A 16,933-nucleotide genomic window follows, 5' to 3' on the forward strand; every position below is an offset into this window, starting at 1 on the left:
GCTCAGCATAAACTGTGTACCAGCAACTTCCTATGCTCATCATAAACTGTGTACCAGCAACTTCCTATGCTCATCATAAACTGTGTACCAGCAACTTCCTATGTTCATCATAAACTATGTAACAGCAACTTCCTATGTTCATCATAAACTATGTAACAGCAACTTCCTATGCTCATCATAAACTGTGTAACAGGAACTTCCTATGCTCATCATAAACTGTAACAGCAACGTACAGTATATGTCCACGTCCTAAAACATAAAAGCAATTCAGAGCTACAAATTTGTTTTAAGATAAACTTCTGTCATAACAAAGTGTGCCTAAAGAGTTCAGTTTACACCTGTATATTGCTATACAGCGCACCTCATACACCCACAATGTTTTGCAATTGTGCATTATATATTTGTCTGTGCTGCTCTCTACCTCTGGTACTCTCTCCCTATCAGACTCTCCACAAATCTTCAAAGGGGCTCTCAAGACCCACTACTTCATCAAATCCTTCCAGCTCTCATCCTAAATGTCTGTCTGCCCCTCCCCTTTAGAATGTAAGCTCTCACGAGCAGGGTCCTCTTCCCTCATGTGCTTCTCCTTACACTTTCTTCTACTCGTTACTCCCCCACAAGGGGACCGCACACTTGGTTGCTGACGCCCTGCTGCTTATCTGAGTGTTATGATCCCTATAGCAGCAATGTGTATAAACCATGTCCTTGTCCTACATTGTTTTGTACTGTAAGTCACTGGTTTCGTCTTTGCTTATCATAAATTGTGTATCAGCAACTTCCTATGCTCAGCATAAACTGTGTACCAGCAACTTCCTATGCTCATCATAAACTGTGTACCAGCAACTTCCTATGCTCATCATAAACTGTGTAACAGGAACTTCCTATGCTCATCATAAACTGTGTACCACCAACTTCCTATGTTCATCATACACTTTGTAACAGCAACTTCCTATGTTCATCATAAACTGTGTAACAGCAACTTCCGATGCTCATCATAAACTGTGTACCAGCAACTTCCTATGTTCATCATAAACTATGTAACAGCAACTTTCTATGTTCATCATAAACTATGTAACAGCAACTTCCTATGCTCATCATAAACTGTGTACCAGCAACTTCCTATGTTCATCATAAACTATGTAACAGCAACTTTCTATGTTCATCATAAACTGTGTAACAGCAACTTCCTATGCTCATCATAAACTGTGTACCAGCAACTTCCTATGCTCATCATAAACTGTGTACCAGCAACTTCCTATGTTCATCATAAACTATGTAACAGCAACTTCCTATGTTCATCATAAACTATGTAACAGCAACTTCCTATGCTCATCATAAACTGTGTAACAGGAACTTCCTATGCTCATCATAAACTGTAACAGCAACGTACAGTATATGTCCACGTCCTAAAACATAAAAGCAATTCAGAGCTACAAATTTGTTTTAAGATAAACTTCTGTCATAACAAAGTGTGCCTAAAGAGTTCAGTTTACACCTGTATATTGCTATACAGCGCACCTCATACACCCACAATGTTTTGCAATTGTGCATTATATATTTGTCTGTGCTGCTCTCTACCTCTGGTACTCTCTCCCTATCAGACTCTCCACAAATCTTCAAAGGGGCTCTCAAGACCCACTACTTCATCAAATCCTTCCAGCTCTCATCCTAAATGTCTGTCTGCCCCTCCCCTTTAGAATGTAAGCTCTCACGAGCAGGGTCCTCTTCCCTCATGTGCTTCTCCTTACACTTTCTTCTACTCGTTACTCCCCCACAAGGGGACCGCACACTTGGTTGCTGACGCCCTGCTGCTTATCTGAGTGTTATGATCCCTATAGCAGCAATGTGTATAAACCATGTCCTTGTCCTACATTGTTTTGTACTGTAAGTCACTGGTTTCGTCTTTGCTTATCATAAATTGTGTATCAGCAACTTCCTATGCTCAGCATAAACTGTGTACCAGCAACTTCCCATGCTCATCATAAACTGTGTACCAGCAACTTCCTATGCTCATCATAAACTGTGTAACAGCAACTTCCTATGCTCATCATAAACTGTGTACCACCAACTTCCTATGGTCATCATAAACTGTGTAACAGCAACTTCCTATGCTCATCATAAACTGTGTACCACCAACTTCCTATGCTCATCATAAACTGTGTACCACCAACTTCCTATGCTCATCATACACTGTGTAACAGCAACTTCCTATGTTCATCATAAATTGTGTAACAGCAACTTCCTATGCTCATCATAAACTGTAACAGCAACTTCCTATGTTCATCATAAACTGTAACAGCAACTTCCTATGTTCATCATACACTTTGTAACAGCAACTTCCTATGTTCATCATAAACTGTGTAACAGCAACTTCCGATGCTCATCATAAACTGTGTACCACCAACTTCCTATGTTCATCATAAACTATGTAACAGCAACTTTCTATGTTCATCATAAACTATGTAACAGCAACTTCCTATGCTCATCATAAACTGTGTACCAGCAACTTCCTATGCTCATCATAAACTGTGTACCAGCAACTTCCTATGCTCATCATAAACTGTGTAACAGGAACTTCCTATGCTCATCATAAACTGTGTACCACCAACTTCCTATGTTCATCATACACTTTGTAACAGCAACTTCCTATGTTCATCATAAACTGTGTAACAGCAACTTCCGATGCTCATCATAAACTGTGTACCAGCAACTTCCTATGTTCATCATAAACTATGTAACAGCAACTTTCTATGTTCATCATAAACTATGTAACAGCAACTTCCTATGCTCATCATAAACTGTGTACCAGCAACTTCCTATGTTCATCATAAACTATGTAACAGCAACTTTCTATGTTCATCATAAACTGTGTAACAGCAACTTCCTATGCTCATCATAAACTGTGTACCAGCAACTTCCTATGTTCATCATAAACTATGTAACAGCAACTTCCTATGTTCATCATAAACTATGTAACAGCAACTTCCTATGCTCATCATAAACTGTGTAACAGGAACTTCCTATGCTCATCATAAACTGTAACAGCAACGTACAGTATATGTCCACGTCCTAAAACATAAAAGCAATTCAGAGCTACAAATTTGTTTTAAGATAAACTTCTGTCATAACAAAGTGTGCCTAAAGAGTTCAGTTTACACCTGTATATTGCTATACAGCGCACCTCATACACCCACAATGTTTTGCAATTGTGCATTATATATTTGTCTGTGCTGCTCTCTACCTCTGGTACTCTCTCCCTATCAGACTCTCCACAAATCTTCAAAGGGGCTCTCAAGACCCACTACTTCATCAAATCCTTCCAGCTCTCATCCTAAATGTCTGTCTGCCCCTCCCCTTTAGAATGTAAGCTCTCAGGAGCAGGGTCCTCTTCCCTCATGTGCTTCTCCTTACACTTTCTTCTACTCGTTACTCCCCCACAAGGGGACCGAACACTTGGTTGCTGACGTCCTGCTGCTTATCTGAGTGTTATGATCCCTATAGCAGCAATGTGTATAAACCATGTCCTTGTCCTACATTGTTTTGTACTGTAAGTCACTGGTTTCGTCTTTGCTCATTTGCTTATGTACATTGCGCTGCGGAACCCTTGTGGCGCCATATAAAGGATAATAATACTACTGATGTAGATGACAGAGACCTATGATTCATGTTTTAGGAGGTGGATTATTCAGCCTGGCAGTACTTGTCATGAATGACCCAGTATGTAGGGGGCACAGCTGACATGCCACAATAAAAGTGAAAGACAAGTATAGCAATGATAGTTTTAATAAACAATTTTACATACAATATCATACATGTACAACAGTGTAATAACAAATTTACACATTCATTTGAATGTACAAGGGCCCAGTACTTCCAGTGAAAAGTACAATTGAGGCTGTGTATAACTGATGAATTGTGTACTGAAAACGGAGAGTAGCCATCCGATTCACAACGGGTTTATATGATATTTTCACTTATTTTTCTTAAAAAAAAAAATAATGAATACAGATGAATTAAGTAAAATAATGTTTCGGGGGCAGATTATCCTCAAGCTTTCCAAACGTTATCAGATAAGTAGTACGGCAGGTCAAAATATGTAACAAAGTGTTCACTAGTTTAGGGCTCTAGTGCTTCAGCTGCTGAACCACAAATCCCAGCAGGCAACAAGTGCACTGGGAGTAGCAGAGCATGGTGGGAACTGTAGCTCAAGTTACAAATTGTTGACTCACGTTTTATAAAAAGTAAAATAAAATAAAAAAGGCTTCGTCAAGCAAGAGACAGATTAAAAATAAGAAAGGCTTCGTCAAGCAAGAGTATTTTAAAATGACAGATTAAAAATAAGAAAGGCTCTAAAGAAAGAGGAGTCATGTGACCTACCACATACATTGGAGTCGGCAATTTTGTCAGATGAGCACATATCAGGACCCGCAATTCTCTAGAATTGGTGACAGCGCCGAGGCGCAAAGCGCAGCTTTCCTAGTGAATTAATTCACAGTCTCATGAATACTGGTCCTGCGCACAGGAGTGGGTATGAAACACTGGCGGCTAAGACCCCCGATCTTACCTCGATTGGTCCGGCATCCTTCTGTTTTTTTTCGGCGTCGGTATTTCAACGCCTATCTTAATGGGACATATACACTAGACGATTCGCTTCATGAGTGACATTGTCTAGAGTGTCCCCGGCAGGGGTGTGCTTAATGTCGTTAACATAACGACATTGAGCACAAACACTGAACGATATTGGTCAGTGCCGGGCTCCCTCCCTCATTCCCGAGCATGCAACAACCTGACAATATCGTCAGGTTGGCCTGCATGTTCGGGCGATGAACGGCAAAGACCAACGACCTGCGGGAGCGCGCATCGTTGGTCGTGATCGTTCATCGTTTTTGCGTACAAATTGGACGCTAACGATATCGTTATCGTTCAGTTGTCCAAAATATCGACAAGTGTGTACGCACTGTAAGTCCCCCCCGTCGAGCTTTAGTTGTGGGGATATAGACCGGCGGCATGTAGTCCGCCGGTCTATTAACTACATCACCTGCGCACGACATGGTTGCTTCCGATGTGTAAGTGCCGGGTACACTTTAGGATTTCAATTGCTATAATATCTCTCTCTGATAAATTGCACTTTTAATAGTTACATGCTCTTGGCATAAAAAGTATAATAAAAATTTTTTTTTTAAAAGTCATGGACTATTTTCCATTTATAACGTGTCCAATATTTTTGTTATATTCCATCAATACAGCGCTGCCTAATACCGTACCGTTTTACCGATGGCTGAAGATACTATGTTTCAACGCATCTCTAAACTAAGAAAAGCAGTTTGAATAAGCTCAGTTTAATAAAAAAATAAAAAAAATAAAAAAAATAAAGCACTATAAAAAACTCAACATTCAAAAGAGACCATCAACAGTTTTCTGTCACAGTGGCCTGCAGATAAAATAATTGCCCCGGAAGATAAACTGGGTTAGAATAAAGCAGGGTAGTTTCTCTTAGTGCCTAGAAATGCTGAAATAGGGAGCATCCTTTACTGTACTTTAATCAGTAATTTTTCATCCAGGGCACCATGTATAGTAAATGCTCTATGTCATTCCTCTGTGAGAAAAGTATGTAAACAAATTAAAAAAAAAACTGCACCAAAGTAATGCCAGCTGCTTTACTACCTAGGGTCGTTCCGTGTTTCTATCTTTCCTTCTGTGCTACCTCCTGCAAACTTGGAGCAGTGTGATGCTACGGAGTAGGATTGCTAATGATAGAACCAGAAGCTGCGACCAGGATTAGGTTAGTTAGCTTCTGATTGGTTCTTCCGTTCATACCCCCTCTGCAACCATTTTAAAGTACCCATTTAAAGAACGCTTAGATGGTAACACAGCCTTAGTTGCAGAACGTTTTGCAAGCTTGCTTGAACGCAAAGAGTACATGACATTTTGGTGAAATTTATCGGTAGGCATTCAAAGTGGACCTGTTACTTATAAAGAGTGGAGGCAGCGATATTGTTTTCTGAATCAATATTCAGCCTATTAATTCACTAGGAAGCCTCAGTGATGTCACCAGTGTAACTACAGAAACAAAACGGCTGCCTTCGTTGGGTATGCGCGACGGATCTACTTAAACATGACTCCACGCATATTTCAGGAAAAGGTGTATGAATGCGTAAAAAAAATAATAAATAAAAAAATAAAAAAAATAAATTCTACCAATAACACATGTAGAAAGTAATATTTTGCAGCTAAATGATCATCCCTTTTATTGTGCCTTTTCCATTCTTTACCTTTGGTTTGAATTTCTGAAAACGGCTAAAAATCTAATAAAAAAAAAATAAAAAAAAAAAATCACAAAAAAAAAACAAAACACGCACACAAAATCATAAGACCTTTCTTACAGATAACTTAGTGGTTCTATAATTCAACAATGAACAGTCTCGTCAGTTTTCGTCATGCCCTCATACCCGCTGAGGGTACCTATTTAATGCACAAGTGAAGAAGAAAAAGACAGCAATTTTGAATTACTCAGGGCAAGTTTTTAAATATATATATATATATATATATATATATATATATATATATGCGCAAATATTTTTTTTAAAACACTGTAAATAAGATTAAAAGCGGAGAGGTAATATCTTTAGGCAAACCAATAAGCTGGGTGGACTTGTCAGCCTCTCATGAGATGACGTTCCAGTTGCCTGTAGTAGTCACGTTTGGCACGTTTATTGTGCATGATGCGAGCCAATGTAAAAGGGGAAAAAATGTAAATACATAAAACCAGCATTGCAGTATTGAAAGTCATAAAACCCCCACAATTTAAAAAGTCTACAATAAATATGTAGACATCTCCGAGCTGGCTAGACCACCATGAGTGACATCTGTAAGCAATTGTAGAACGGGGGTAAAGCAAGTTACCATGGAACAATGATTAATCAAATATTGGAGATATTGGAGAGAAATAAAGTACCAACCAATCAGCTTCTAACTCTCATATTAACAGGTTGTGCTGGAAAAATGACAGATAGAAGCTGATTGGTTGCTATGAGCAACTTCTCCACTTTCTCTTTCTCTATGATTTGATAAAATCTCCCCTTATATTTCCGACCATGTTGTAATAATTGGCGTGGGAAAGGTGGTCTGCGGTCACTGTGAATTATGAATAGCTGAGGACGGCGACAGAAGACGCTGTAAAAAGAGGTGCATCTAGATAACCTTGGGTAGGTTTTCAGGGCGGCCTGCGTTCGTAACACACTAATAATGGCAGTGAACTAGACACTACGCTGTGCTCACGTGAACGTTAACTGGATGGCGCATTAGCTATCCAATCAGTGCACTCGATAGGACCAAGATACCCTCATATTATACGGCAGGAGAATTTGACGGTTAATGAATATTGGGGGGGGGGGGGGGGGGGTTGTCATTTAGGAATGGGTCTCCATCTTTCTGGGTGCAGGGGGCATTATAATATTTGTTATGTTTGGCTGGTGAATCTCTATAGAAAAAGGTAACAAATCAAACTAAAAATAGTCAGCGCTACACTGACCTGAACCCAGTACAGCTTAACAAAGGTGACAGAAAATAGATGGGAAAACTAGGAGTATTTGCAATACTGCTTTAGGAGAAGGGTAACACGTGTTTTGTTACAAAGAAGAAGCTGGTGTTTGCTTTGAGGAATCTCAGACTAAACGATGTACTACCCACCACCGCCAGCTGGGGGCGCACATCTCATTCCGCCAGAGTCCTTATCCAAGGGAAGGATAAAAAGTCACAGAATAAACAGCTTTTGCGTTGCTCATCATGGGTGCCAGCATGTCTTGGCTGCTTTCAATGTCTCATTTAGAATCCTTGTAAAGGATCAATACTAATATATATACATGTATATATATATATATTATCAATAAAACCTGTACAATCTTTGTTTATGTATCCTAAGTAAGAAAATAGTTCAAGTGACGGCAGCTGCCAGTCTCTCCTCTCCTTCTTCGTCATACGGAGCAGAGCGTAGCTATTTGCTGAACTTTCCCCATGTCTATTAAAAGCTGCTTTATCCGTCTCTTTAACTGAGGCAGCCTCGCGAGAGGATCGGGGGGCTCCAGCTCTCCGGTGAAATCCAACCAGCTTTCTAGGACTTGGGAGAAAGAAAGAGGATTTTTAAAAACAGGAGACCTCGTCATCGATGGCAACAATTTGATTAAATTAAAGAAAAAAAAATAAATAGTAATTTGCAATGCTTTGGGTCATTTTTCAATATTTATGTTGATCTCGTCACCGAAACAGCTCTTCTGAACACACCACGTCCGGTACAGAGCCAGAGGCCTAGGTTAGGGCATATAACTGGCACAGAGAGTGGAAAGGACTCAGGTCGAATGGTAGGCATTAAAGAGGAGGAAGTTTTTATGTAATAAAAGGGATTCAAACTTATTAGTGTCTCAAAATATAGTTCCAGCTGCTCAGCGCATTGCGCAAACGAGGCAGCGCTTTTATGGCGTCACAAGCAGACACACCAGGGGGCATCATTTCTATAAAGAAAAAAAAAAAGGATGCAATGGGTGGGAGAAGCCCCTTTAAATCGCAAGGAGAGCTTCCAGAATCGTGAAACGGTCATGTTCTTGGATTTTTTCCCTGTAGGGCGCCTGCTGTGGTGCATTCAAAATAAAATAAGAATAATGATTCCATCTCACCATCTACTTCCTTCTCGATGAGGTCCATGTGGTTGGTGACTTCATTCTGGACGCTTTCTATGTGTGTCAGAAGATTTAGCTGCCACTGGAGGTGAGAGTCTGTCTGCTCCTCCCCTCCTTTTTTTTCGTTGCAAACCTCTTCCGCTACACCCTGAAACAGAAGGACCTGAATTACGATCAATAATAGATCATAGAAAAACCAATTGTAGTTTTGTATGACCTGTAGGACTGTTCCGAGGAGAAGCCTGCAGGAATTCTAATCATCAGCTATTATCCCTGGTAAAAAAATATGGGCATTCTGGGTCGTCTCATTTGCATGGCAGATCTATGAGGCACTTCACCACTGGGTCACCTTAGTCTGCCCCATTCCCTCCCACTCAGCCCCCACCCCTTTGTCCAGCCCTTTCCTCTGCTCTGTCCAGCCAACCCCCTCCCATACTTACACCATCCCCAGTAGCCGGGTCGTCCACCTGGGCTAGATCTGTCCTGTTCTCCGTAGAGCCGTTGGATTGGAGACGGCACAGACCTTGCAGAATTAATATTATATAGATTTTTATTTCAGCAGGATACAGGGTTGTGGATATAGAAGACACACATGGAGCCAGATCCACTTTAGCTTTCATAAGCCTCCTCGATACAGTGCAACTTGAAGTACTTTCTACTTCTGGAGGCTATTTGTACAGTATATTTTCCTAATGAGTACAGTATAGAAGGCCTGATTCAGGTCCGCAGGGTACTAAGTATATGAATGCAGCTTTCTGATTATCGGAAAACTGGGCATGCGCAGGACCTGCTCTGTACATGTGCAGGTCGGGTCCTGCGATCTCACTCACAGATCCCCCAAGATGCAACCTGATTGACATGCCACGGCGTTTGGGGGCGGACCGGAAATGGGGGCATTTTGTCCGTTTTCCGGAGTGCCGAGACCAGGTTCTCGGTAGGTGGGCGCAGATTTCCTGGTCTCGCAAGCTACAAGTCTTTGTAAAATAAGGCTTACACAAATAGAAGAATAGAGGTGCACAACTCCAACATTACTAATTATATATAATACATTTTTCAATAGAATTTTGCAATAAATAGAGGTTTTGGCATAATCATGGTCATGGGCCTACCCACCGCACCCAGGTAACCTCTGAGGGTAGGTCCCTAACATACTGGGGTTGAAATCCAGAGCGCAGGACACCCCCAAACTAGCCCAGCTGAGCCACCCCAGGGAATCACTAATTTCCTCATTAGAGTGTTACCTGGGCCTGGTGGGTAGGCCCATAACCATGGCCATGATTATGCCAAAACCTCTAATTGTTTATTGCAAAATTCTATTTCAAAATGTATTATATATAATTAGTAATGTTGGAGTTGTGCACCTGTATTCATTTAGTGTGCGCAACATTAGTCTCCACAGGTAGCACCTCCTATTATATATATATATATAGATATATTCAGGGTGTGCAGTCTAGGGCCCTTTTCTACATAAAATAAGGCTTCCTCAGACTGGCCAGTGCTGCCGCCATCGCGACTGATGCTCAAGACGGTGATCTGAAGCAGCGTCTATGGACGTTGCACTCTGTGAGGAAATAAGTTGTGTGATAAAAATGTATTTGCAGCATCTCATTCTCTGCAGCGATTAATTAACTTTTTAGCCCTTTTGTTCCCCTGTCTGTCTGCTGGTGTAAATGTCCCCATATGTGTGTTCATTCACAGGACTTGAACTTTTGCATTAGCAGGTATATCATATACTGTAATAATGTGAGAAAATGTAATGTGCAATACTTTTTAGCCTTTATGTTTAGCCCTTGCCCATATGCCTGTTTTCCTAATTGTTATTCTGACCTAGTCACACAGGAAGTAACCAGCAGAGAAATGTAACATCTCACAGAAAAATCACCTCATGGGTTAAATTCCACCTCCACAGGGGGCACTCAGGACTTAAGCCAATTACCCTGTCATTGTTCCTTCTGTTTGCCTCCCTTTGTTCCTCCCTGAACTTTGGCAGTCTGAGCCAAGCCAGCATGTGTTCGTCAGGGAAATTATATCTGGGGGAGGTAGGAGGAAGGGACAGGATAAGGGACCCACACCAATCAGAAAACTGTGCAACTCCTCTGGGTGGTCACGAGCACCGTGGGAAATTAGAAGGTTTTAAAGGAGGCTAAACAGGGTAGCTCTACATGTTAGTCACAGACCTTGCCTAAGAGGGGACATTTTGCCAAGATGCTTAGTGGAACGCATCACCAGTAATGTGTGGACGTATGCATCTGGAAACTCGTGTGCGGAGATCTTCGTTTTCCGGTGTGGACTGATACGCTATCACTGCTGTGTGATCTGTGATAGTTTCTACGGTGTGGTATCCCAGAAACGCTTGGGTGGACTAATATGCTATCACTGCTGTGTGATCTGTGATAGCTTCTATGGTGTGGCATCCCGGAAATGCTTGGGTGGACTAATACGCTATCACTGTTGTGTGATCTGTGATAATTTCTACGGTGTGGCATCCCGGAAATGCTTAGCTGGACTAATACACTATCACTGCTGTGTGATCTGTGATAGCTTCTATGGTGTGGTATCCCAGAAACGCTTGGGTGATCTGTGATAGTTTTCCTGTGTGAAACGGTGTGTCGTTAACTCTTCCGTGGAATTGTCCTGCAACTTTACCCCCTCCAGGGACTGGCTCTATCTGGACTGCTGTCTGCATATTGCCCTTTTGCTTTATTTACCTCCTGCCGTTGCGGATTATCTATTTCTGTGTGCCGTGAAAGATAAACCATCGCTTTGGTTTCATCGGCTCGGTGTCTGGGTGATTGGGAGAACCCCGTATCCTCACACACTCATATCACTATTGCTGTCAGGAGGCGTCTGCTTCCTATAGACGCTTCCGGGCAGTATTTAAAAAAAATTGATGGATGGTATTGTACAGCCGCTTCCTTGCGTCTGCGCAATACTATCCAGACCTAGATCAGGCCCAGAGTTCAGACCAATTAGAGAGGCTACTCCGATATCTCACCATGGACTGACCAACCCAACTTTTCCTTCAATGAGAAGGCCCAAGAAGGGTTGTTCTGTGTCAACTAAGACCTGGTTCCTGCTCACAAAACCAGGTTTCTTCTTTTATTTGGAGAGAATTATTTGCATAGAGCTCTTAGAATAACAGTATAGATGTCTTACATTATAGTCTCAGTCATGAAAACACAGGAGTTTGACCAACTCATGCCCCCCTGAGCGGTTCAGTCAAGCACTAAAGACCTATTTACAAATATCATCACAGCCTCAGGTCAAATCTCACCCGTAACCTTCGATACAAGAGGTCTATGGTTTCCTAAGATCACACAAAGACTTGTTACTCACCTGATCATTATGCCTTCTTTCTAAATTTAGAGAAACCGGTAAACTTTTCTTAGTATCTGTCTGAGAGTTTGTTTTTTGACCCTCCAGCAAAACGCTACCAAGATCTTGGGACTTTCCAGAGTCATTAGACAGTTTGCCTCCATTGTCGGAGCTCTGGGGCTTTTGGTAGCTATGTTCACTGGCTATATAGGTCTCTTCCTTTTTGCCGAGCTTGGCTGACAACCCCCTATGGTTCAGTGCAAAAAGGCCTCTTTCACTGGAGGAAATAACCGCCCGCTTCTCGTTTGCTTGACCGGGCTCCCATTGCTCCGATGGGCAGGCCCACAGCCGCAGGTCCGGATGGTCTTTGTTCCTTAAAATACCAGAGTACAAGGAGGATTGGAGCGTGTAGTGACAAGTAAATTATGGCTCTGTAATTAATTAGTGAGAGCTACACAATTAACCGAACGTCAAATGGACCCTTTCATTATGCAGAAAAAATATAATAACTAAATTAGTGTGGGGTCTATGTACTAAGCCTTGGAGAGAGATAAAGTGGACAGAGAAAGTACCAACCAATCAGCTCCTACCTGTCATTTTTCAAACACAGTGCCAAATTCAATTAGAGGCGAAAAGCATTCGCCGCTGCAATCTTTTCGCCTCATTCGCATGTTTGGCGGCGAAGTTATTGCGTACTTTCAAGTATGCGCGCTCCCGCTTTTCACCCTATTCAATTCCAAAACAGGCGAAAACGATGTGTGAATGGCGAAACTAGTGAAAAGGACAGCTTATCTTGGGGAAATCAGTCTGTACCCCAATATAAGCCTAACTAACCCAGGAAATCATTATAGAAGTGTATTAATAGTCCTGATAAAAGTATTTAGGTTTCTTAAATAGTCAAAGAGCTGTTCTACCCATATTTGCATAAGTGTGGAAAAATGACCTAAAGCTATTTCTTTTGTGAAAAATAGTTGTTGAACTGTCAGTAGCCGGAGCCAATCAGTGGCCGCTCTACAGTTAGCGGCCGCTGATTGGCTGGCGGGACATGCAAACCCTGTGCAGTCGCGGGCTATCTGTATGTGTGGCAACACACATACAGATAGTGGATCAGTGGCTCGGGCAAGTCGCTTTGTTTTTTTGCCAAGTCCCGCGGATGCTGCGGAGACCAGTGCCAGGATGAAGGAGAGTATAGATTCTTTTTTGCAGGGCCAGTCATTATGGATTCTACATGGGACAAGTGGACAGAACGGCTGGTATATGTTAGGTATGTGTGAGTGGGTAGGTGCATGCAATAAACTTTTACTTGGCACGGTGTGTGTGTTCTGTCATTATTTAACTATTTATTTTACAGTGGGGGTACAGGTGCCTCCCATTTGCTGAAACTTGTAGTTCCACAAGTGCCAAAGGTCAGGTATGCTGGCACCTGTAGTCCCACTGTAAAATAGAATAGTTTCATTCTATTCTTTACAGTATTACCCCCGTACCCAACGCTCCATTGGTGCGGGGAAGAGCCCCGGGCTTCAGTCCAAGCCTTGGGTTAAGGGAGAGGAGGGACCCCTTTTTGGGGGGTCCCCACCTCCCCTGAGATCCCCAGCCTGGCCTGACCAGCTTGGGCTGATAATGCTTTGGCCCTGGAGACCTGGTAATAGGGTCTACATGCTGTGGCATTAAAGCCCAGCCGTTTTGGGTCCAGTGCTGCTTTTAAATATAGGGGGTACCCTACGCTTTTTTTTTTTCCCCCTATATTTAAAACCAGGACTGGCCCTGAAGCCTGGTGTTGGTTTCTAAATTACGGTGGAACCCTACACATTTTGTTCCCCGTAATTTTAGATAACAGGACTGGCTGGCAAGTCCGGGGCTGGTTAAGCTTTAGGAGGGGGACCCTATGTCATTTTGTTTTTTAACTTTTAACCTTTTTTTCACAATTTACAAGCAGAAACATTCATGGATCACAGTGGTGTGTGTATATGTTTCAGCCAAACTCGCAGATCACAGGCAGGTGTATTTATTTCACAAGTTTTTACAGGTGAGTTTTCCCATCTCATAAGAGTTTAGAAACTCTCTGCTTGGTAAATTCCAGAATCCTATCTTCACCAGTGAAAAGGTTCTCGAGTTTTGCCGACGGTGAATTGAAGAGAGTTTGCTAACTCTCAAGTATTTTCCAGGAGCAAAGGAGATCTCTCTCCCGAGTTTGACATTAGTAAGTTTGAGAGTGGAAACTCTCCCAAACTCGATTCTTAGTAAATTTACCCCCTGGAGTTGAATAGGGCGATACGTGGAAATGTGGCGAAAACATTGCATCGGCTAACGTTTTTTTCCAATCGCGGCTATTCGCCTCTAATTGAATCCGGCTTACAGCCTGTGAAGTGACAGTTAGGAGCTGATTGGTTGGTACTTTATCTCTCTCCAAGTCTTAGTACATAGACCCCCTAATCCTAAAAAATATGCTGGCTGGATGCATCATAATGATCTTATCTTAACCTTTTCATTAGCTGCAGCTTCCTAATGTTAGTGCACATTTTTCTTGTTATCACAATCCGTGATATATTATATGTATAAAATATGGTTATTACTGTTTATTTGCTCTTTAATTAGAAATGGTTTTGCAATTCAATACGCCGACGATGGTTCACTTACTTCAGTATGCCGAATTTCAGCTGCAGCCCGTGTAGTATCTCCGTCACACCGTACACGTCGGCCAGGAGGTGGTGGGTGGACACGATCTTCTTGGCGTTAAGGTAGGAGTAGTTTTCGTTTATGAACGACAGGCCGCACATATGACCGTTGTTAAACCAATCTCGGTCATATCTGTATTTCGCACTCCATCGCTGCCCTAAAAGAAGGCGCCAAAGTCAGTAAAAGCTGCTGACCTCACATTGCTCAAAAGGAAATGAAATTCCATGCAACTGCAAAAAAAAAATAAATAAATACTGGCACCCCCTGTGCCAACTACATGGTAGAGCCTGGGATGAAGCCATCTGCAGCTGTTGTACAACTCTCTGCGTTTGTCGATGTTACAATCATCAGCTTATAGCGGGGATTTTCATGCTTTGTCAGGTATTTGCTAATATCTTAATCTGCACTAGCAGAAATGACCCGCCATTGCCACTTGTATAACTGTTGGGTGGTTGAGTTGGGTACATGAAGGTGAGAATGAGGCAGCATAACTGGAGTGATGTGAATGATACATGCAGCTTCATATGTGAATGAACAGCAGTACTTATGGCTATAATAAAAAGCAAAGGGACGTTATATGATGTTCGCCTGCCTGATGAAAAGCCGGGTACACACTAGATCACAGGTTCTCAAACTCGGTCCTCAGGACCCCAAACAGTGCATATTTTCCAGGTCTCCACGCTGAATCAAGTGAAATAATTAGCTCCACCTGAGGACCTTTTAAAATGTGTGAGTGAGTAATGTCTACACCTGTTCACCTGCTGAGAGACCTGCAAAACATGAACTGTGTGGGGGGTCCTGAGGACAGAGTTTGAGAACCACTGCACTAGACGATATGTCGTCTGATCCAGCGGATTGGACAACATGTAGTCCACATTGGTCAGCGTGTCCCGGCTATGTCGCAGACGATGTCAGCGGGGGCCGAATGCAGCAAGGCGCTCCGTCACTCTCGACATCGGTACTAATGTAATATAATTATATATTCCCCAGCATAGGTCAGTCTCCTGATTGGTCCTAGCTCTTCCATCCACTTAAATAATTTGCATTCGTTAGAAGAAACCATCACCGAACTAGAAGGTCCTTACCTGGCGGGTCGCTGCAGACATAGCAGATATACTGCTCCGGAATACTGTCTTCCAGAAGCCCCATACACACGCTGTGCTGCCAGCAGAGACACTCCTCACACTACAGGACAGACAGTCAGGAGCGTTATGCAGTGTGCTTTATGCTTTCACATTTACTACAGTAACAAAACATTGTAAATGCTAACCATCATCCCATCCCCTTAATGGTGGTGCCCACCTGTTATACATTATATCCACAAAAGACCCTCCTAATCCGGACTTTCTGGAGAGCAGGGGGTCCTTTCATGGCACCGCCGGATTTGCTGAGAGACAGTCTACGTAACATTGTACCTTAGGAAAGACAGCATGAAGAATACTCACCCATTCTACGGTACGTATGCTGTGTACGTTCTATCTAATATCTATCTCTATCTCGCTCTAAAGGCACACATCCACGTGCAGAGCGAAAAACGACTGCATGATTACGACATTGTAATTGTGCCGTCGTTTCACAGTCTGTGCTGTAACCTACACTGAGCGATCAGTCAGTCAGTGCAGGCTCATCAATCATCCCCTAACATGGCCAATCTGTCATTATCCTCAGGTTGTACAGCATGTTCGGCCGATGATTCATGTCGGAAACAACCAGCGAGAGCGTGTATCGCTGGTCGTTTCCGATATAAAAGTTCATGATCTGTGCGCGATTACTGAGCGATTAAACTATTACGATGTCGTAATCGTGCAATCACTCAGTATTATCGGCAAGTGGATGTGTGCCTTAACTCATATCTCTCTCTCTCATATATAGCCATCTCTCTCTCTCATACCTCTCTCTCTCATATATAGCCATCTCTCTCTCATATCTCTCTCTCTCTCTCGGATCTCTCTCTCTCTCGGATCTCTCTCTCTCTCTCTCGGATCTCTCTCTCATATCTCTCTCATACCTATCTCTCTCTCATACCTATCTCCCTCTCATACCTACCTATCGATCTCATATCTATCTCTCATATCTCCAGTCAGGTGCATAAATATTGGGACATTGACAGAATTTTCATAGTTTGGCCTCTATTCACCACCACAATGGCTTTGAAATGAAACAAACAAGATGTGCTTTAACTGCAGACTTTCAGATTTAATTTGAGGGTAATTACATCCAAATCAGGTGAACGGTGTAGGAATTACGGTTTCTATATGTGCCTCCCACTT

General features: G+C 42.4%; 1 protein-coding gene across 2 annotated transcripts in view; it reads right to left on the reverse strand.

The window, feature by feature from the left end:
- Positions 1–4,618: 4,618 nt before the first annotated feature.
- Positions 4,619–16,933, reverse strand: part of PHF20L1 (PHD finger protein 20 like 1) — a 123,117-nt gene continuing 110,802 nt past the window's right edge. For both annotated transcript variants that reach the window (XM_088449714.1, XM_088449713.1), the window contains 5 exons: positions 15,749–15,848; positions 14,625–14,820; positions 12,009–12,360; positions 8,670–8,820; positions 4,619–8,116 (listed from right to left, as the gene is read on the reverse strand). In XM_088449714.1, the coding sequence (XP_088305840.1) occupies positions 7,974–8,116; positions 8,670–8,820; positions 12,009–12,360; positions 14,625–14,820; positions 15,749–15,848 (942 nt within the window). In that variant the 3' untranslated portion in view covers positions 4,619–7,973. The remainder of the gene's footprint in view (positions 8,117–8,669; positions 8,821–12,008; positions 12,361–14,624; positions 14,821–15,748; positions 15,849–16,933) is intronic.

This window comes from Taudactylus pleione, unplaced genomic scaffold (genome assembly GCF_031769625.1).
Source record: "Taudactylus pleione unplaced genomic scaffold, aTauple2 ptg000493l, whole genome shotgun sequence".
Lineage (NCBI taxonomy): Eukaryota > Metazoa > Chordata > Amphibia > Anura > Myobatrachidae > Taudactylus > Taudactylus pleione.